Source organism: Mus caroli, chromosome 1 (assembly GCF_900094665.2).
Source record: "Mus caroli chromosome 1, CAROLI_EIJ_v1.1, whole genome shotgun sequence".
NCBI classification, from domain to species: Eukaryota; Metazoa; Chordata; class Mammalia; order Rodentia; family Muridae; genus Mus; species Mus caroli.
The window spans coordinates 48,649,773-48,655,772 of record NC_034570.1 but is presented as its reverse complement, the minus strand read 5'-3'; the positions used below and the strand labels follow the sequence as shown (position 1 = coordinate 48,655,772).

Genomic DNA, 6,000 nt, shown 5'->3' with positions numbered 1-6,000 from the left:
TAGGGTGAGGATCTTATACCCACACCCACAGTGACACACCCATTCCAACCAGGTCACACCTATTGCAACAAGGCCACACCTTCAGATGGTGCCACTCCCTGGTCCAAGGATATACAAACCATCACACATGCACACACATGAATATGCACATGCATAAATGCACACACACATGCACACAGTTATGTGCAGATGCACAGACATGAACATGCACACACTTACAAAAAATGAAAGAAAAGATTCCAGAACACCAGTACTGTCTTATAATCAGTACATTTATGAATAATTTCTTTTATCTTTTTTGTCTTTTCTTTGATTATTTTTATCAATAATCCATTGTTTAGAACAAAATATATCTTTATAACTTGATCAAAGTCATTCATTCATATATTTTCATTTCTTATTTTGGCAAATACAGTGTGCATGTGTCTAGGTGTGTGTACTAGATATACTAATATTAGTGTATCTTGTGAAAAATGAATATATTAATATATTGTTATAATTAATCATGAAAATAAGGTCAAAGGTGGTGGGACTTGGTTGACTGGTGATTTTTGGTTTTCATTTTTACAGTACTGGTGAGTGAGGTAACTATTTGGTCAAGCATAGTCCTTTACTGAGATATACTCTATACCTGTTATCTATGAACATGGTCCAATAGCTCAATAATGTACAGATTTCCATAATGATACAGAGATTTATTTCTGAATAGGATAACCAAAAGCTAATCTTAGAATGACTCTTCACTGCTCTAATATTGGATATTTGTATTTTTAAGTGCAGTTAATGAGTATGTTTGTTTATGTGAACATGAGCACCCATTGTGGTTCATCCTCCCTGCAGTCAGCCCTCTCTACTTGGTTTCACCCTTTCATCTCCTGTATCTGTCTTATGGTCTCAAAATTCTTATTCTCTCTCTCTCTCTCTCTCTCTCTCTCTCTCTCTCTCTCTCTCTCTCTCTCGTGAAATGAGGTCTTGCTATGTAGCTGAGACCAGGCTAAAACTCACTATTTAGCCCAGGATAGCCTTGAACTCACCATCCATCTGCCATAACTTCCCGAGTCCTAAGATTCTAGGCCTGAGCAACCATGTCTGTTAGGCTTTATTTTTTAAGTTGAGATCTAAGTCATATCCAATTCAGTAGATTTGAGTGTTTTCTCAAGGTTACACAACTACCATCACATGTAACTCTAGAACATTCTTATCATTCCTGGATTGAACCTCATTCTTATTAGCATTCATACTCCAGTCTCCCTGCCCAGACCCTGGCAACCACTAACCTACTTTCTGTCCTTATGAACTTTCGGGCCTTTGGGGAACTGTTGCGGCCTGCCCGCAGTCCACAACACGAACGGTTCAACTGAGAATGGCAGTTCGAGCTGAAAAGAGAGGAATCTAGACGGGGCGGAAGAAAGAACGGAGCTAAGACAAGATCCTGATCAAAGCTCAATGTTGCTATTTCCAGACACTCAGTTATAAAGGAAGGGGGAGGGAACCCGATTTCCCGCCAAGTAACTCAGGGTCCAGTAGCAGGACGAACACGTGTGTGCCTCTTCCAAGCAGCAAAGGCAGGGTCCAGCAGTAGGCGTGGCAGGACGAATGAGCAGGTAGCTCCACCCTTGAGCAAGCAGGTTCCAGGCTGGGGGAAGGGAGGCCACAGGGAACATTTATTTAGTCAGACAACTTACATCCCAGACACTAAAATAAACTTCAAATGGGTCAGCCATGTCAAGTTAGCAGGTGCTTCCAGTGCAGTAAACAATGGGTTAATTTCCTCACTACCAGACTGTGCAGAAAGCCTTTCTACTTGAAACACAAATGCAATAGAGGAAAAATGTTTATTATCTTTTAACTGAATGAAAACACCATAAACAAAGGTGAAGACAAAGGAAGACTAGACAAGAATATCATGTATTACTGGTAAATGTATAGACCCCACCACCACCACTAAAAGTCTTTAGATCCTTTGAAAATAAACGAATAAAAGCCCACACCCAGACACACAAATTTAGAACAATGGACAAAAGCCATGAAAAATGCCTTCAGATAAGATAAACAAATGTCCCTTGAAACAGAAGATGATGCTCCACTTCCTTCATAATAAGATAAATGCAAATGAAATCCCACTGGGATGCTGGTTCTCAGCCATCAGATGGCAGGTATTCAAAAGCTTGAGTCTGTGGAGAAGAGGCAGACTCATTCAGTGCTGGTTAGCGTGCAAGTTACACAGCACCTACAGAGGGAGAGTTGGCAGAACCCAACAAGAACACACATCCATTTTCTTAACAAATGCAAATAGTATACATACACATGAGAGTCTTCACTTCAGTGTTCCTGGTAATAGCAAAATGTTGCTTACAACTCAATCCATAGGATATGAGTCTGCTAAGCTAGTTCATCCAGGCAGGAGGAACAACACAATTGCATAATATTAAGGCTGTCCTTAAGAAGTGACCACTCAACTAGAGTTCCAGTGTATAGTTAGCAAAGACACTGTCAGAGAAACGCAGGAAGCATATGCTAAAAACTAATGAAAATGGTTACCATAGGAAAACTGTGAGGATGAAATGGGGGAATAGGAAGGGGAGTGTGTGTGTGTGTGTGTGTGTGTGTGTGTGTGTGTGTGTGTATGTGTATACACACACAACCACAGACACAAGCACACAGGCATGCACACATCGCAAGCACAAGCACACTCATACACACTGACACAGGTCACCCATGAGTGTCCGTCCTTAGAAGCCATGTACCTTGAGTTTTTGAGGCAGGGTCTCTCACTTGGAGTTGGAGCTTGCTAATTAGTTGCTGGCCAGTGAGCCCTATCTCTGCCTCACAAGTGCTGGGATTGCAAGTGCATGCCACAGTGCCCGCTTTTTACACAGGCTCTGGGAACCAATTTAGGTCCTCACGCTTGCATAGCAACCACTATGCCATCTGAGATATCTCCTAAGCGTGAGGCTTTAAAAAATACATAATTTTGATTTGTGAAGCATAAATATTTTAATGCGAATAAAACACATTAAATTGAATCTAGTTAAAAATTTAAAGCAGAATCAAATGTACCAACTATATATCAAGGCACTAGTGCAGATACACAGTAGTCAGATAGCTTTTGCATGGAGTACTACCTGTATGAGGGAAATCGTTGTGGAAAAGTTTTGTTTAAAAATAGCATATTAAATTTATATTCACACAGCCTATAGGGTGTGTTGGCAGGTAACATCTTAAGTACTCAAATGGTTTTCTTTTTGTAAATGGAAGTAGAATATATAAAACAGAAACATCCCCATTGTAGCTATTTCTAAAGAATTAATAGTTTGGGACTGAAGAGATGACTCAGTGGTTAAAACCACTGTCTGCTCTTCCAGAGGACCAGGTTCAATTCCAAGCACCCCCACATGGCAGCTCACCACTATCTGTAACTCCAGTTCCAGGTGGTCCAATACCCTCACTTACACACATGCCGGTAAAATACCAATGCATGTAAAATTATACATAAGTGGATTTAAAAAGAATTCATAGTTCAGTACCATTAAGGGCACTTGCTGGTGCTGGGATTGCAAGTGTTACAGAGCCACCGTCAGTAGCTTCATCTTTCCACCCTGAAGCCCTGTGCCTGTTGCGTATAATACTGTATCACACCCCCAGGATCAGAATGACACAGCCAGCACGTAATGGGGAAGTGCCATGGAAAAACCCCATCTGTCCTAGAGTATCCTGGCCAGCATGTTTAGTGGGATTCTAAAGAGGAAACCATCAGGCAAGACGTAGATTTAGGATACCCTACAAAGCGTGGCTTCATTCATTTCTAAAGACATTAATGGTGTGAGGGATCTTAAATAAACAAAATGCAGAGTGAGGTATGAAAGAGATGCTGTCAGAGTCCCCAGAGTTGCACAAAATTACAGCAATGTTCATTTTCTTCAGTAGGAGAAGGACATACATTTGTGCTTGAGAATAGTTTGCTCTTAAGGGAAACGTATACAGGGGGATGCCACAATCTCTAATCTATTCTGAACCCTTCTTCTGATAACCAACTAGACCTGTTGTGTCCATACAGACAGAAAGGGAAGTATGAAATAAAAAGTTGGAGAAAACAATGCAAAATAAAACAGGAAAACGAAAATGTTATATGAAAGAAAGGGTTGCAGGTCACTACAGTGATATTTATAATAAATACTGGCATCTTTGGCATTTACTTCATGCCTTTTCTCATCCACATTTTAAGTTGGGTCACCGCACTACACAAATCTTTCCCTGGGTGCTCTGTCTTATTTGGCTTGTGTGAGGTAATTTCCATAAGTCTCTCTGGTTGTATTTTAAGGAATTTGATTGTATTGTTCAGTTAGAGCCAGAAAGTTTTAGGTTCTTGAGACAAAATAAAATTTTCTGCATTTCTAATAGACTTCTCTTTCTGCAGACATGGCACTGCTACAGTTTTGGAAAGTGAGACATCTCCGTAACTGTCATTTTTATACTATAGAGCAGGGATGCACACTGGGGTAGACAGGAAATCAATAGTTGGTGTTCCCAATGGTTGGCTGGCAGGATGTGGTACCCAAATCAACCTGAAGCCTTGCCTGATGCTGTATTAATAAACATCTCTTCTAGGAGGTGAGATCGACTGTGTGGACAAGGATGGCAACACACCTCTCCATGTGGCTGCGAGACATGGTCACGAGCTCCTGATTAACACCCTAATCACTAGCGGAGCCGACACAGCCAAGTAGGTCACTGGGAAAATGCAGTGGCCTAACTGCCACGTGTGGGAGTGAGCTCTGGCAAGGGAGGCTGTTGCACAGTGCAGGGCACCCATTTATCCAGGGTAAGGTGGACCTGTGCCATTATGCTAAGCACAGATTACATCTGAAATCAAGGAAGGCAGTTTAATGACAGAGCCCAGGAGGCACCAGCTGGTTTCAGCTGCATCGAAACCAGGTCTATTCTGCCAGAAACATTGGACTACTTTTATTAGTTTTGCTTTCTAGTATTTTTGTTTGTTTGTTTGTTTGTTTGTTTCAGCATCCACTGTCAAAGAGATAAAAAGATAACCAGGCAAATTCAAATTTATCCAGAGTTTTTGCTCAGTTTTAAAAACAGTTATAGCATACAGTCGAGTCCATCTGCCACATGGAGAAATGTGGCGGTGTGACTTTGTTTCGCACTTAATTCCACACAAATGGCAAAAGCGTATCTCTGGGTATGAGGCTGAGTTCTTAGGGAGATTCATGAGCAGTTACATGCCTGAATCTTCAAAGAGCTCATAGTTTTGTTGGTCTCAAGTCTCACTTATGACAAAGACCCACCAAAGACAGTAAATCAGAATTCTAAAGGAAAACAGGCCTTCTGTGGCAAAATGCTTGGTGTCTATGTTGTCAAAGTTGACAAGAAAGGGAAAACTCAATGGTGGTGGTAGAGGTTTTTGAAAAGGCTTCAAAGAGATGAGACTTGGGCAGATCTGGGGCTTAGGTTGAGTGGGGGTGTGGCTATGTGTGAGGAGTGTGCAAAGGGGCTGGAGGAGAATCGAGCAGAGCAGAGGATGGCAGTAGCCCACTGGAGGAGGAGAGCAGCAGAGATAGGTGGGCATACCTCTGTGGGGGCTGTGACTCCTCCATTGACCAAAGATACTCCTGGGAGCCACAGTCCACCCAGTGGCACTGTATGGAGCTTGGAAACCCAGGTTAGTCTGGGCTCCATTTCTACTTGCTTCACCTTGGAACTGTGTGATTTTGAGCCTGTTGCTCAATCTCTCTGTGCTTTGAAAAATAGAAGTAATAATGGTGCCTATCTATGGGTTTGTTAGTAAGATTAAATGACTTAATTACCAGGAAAGCTCTCTGGTAAGATCTGAATGAGTAGAAGCTATTTAAATACACCAGGAAAGTTTATTAAAATGATAATATTTTTGAAAAGCTCTCTGAACAGTACCTAATACACAGTAAGCTATCAATAAATGTTAATTATTATTTAATTACCTAATAATATGTAATAGAGACAAATTCA

The 6,000-nt window shown here is 41.3% G+C and overlaps 1 protein-coding gene across 5 annotated transcripts in view; it reads left to right on the top strand.

Moving 5' to 3' along the window:
* The window catches only part of Ankrd44 (ankyrin repeat domain 44), a 286,842-nt gene that overhangs the window by 176,250 nt on the left and 104,592 nt on the right, over window positions 1-6,000 (top strand). For all 5 annotated transcript variants that reach the window (XM_021160936.2, XM_029478049.1, XM_029478052.1 and 2 more), the window contains exon 10: window positions 4,609-4,723. In XM_021160936.2, coding sequence (XP_021016595.1) covers window positions 4,609-4,723 — 115 coding nt within the window. The remainder of the gene's footprint in view (window positions 1-4,608; window positions 4,724-6,000) is intronic.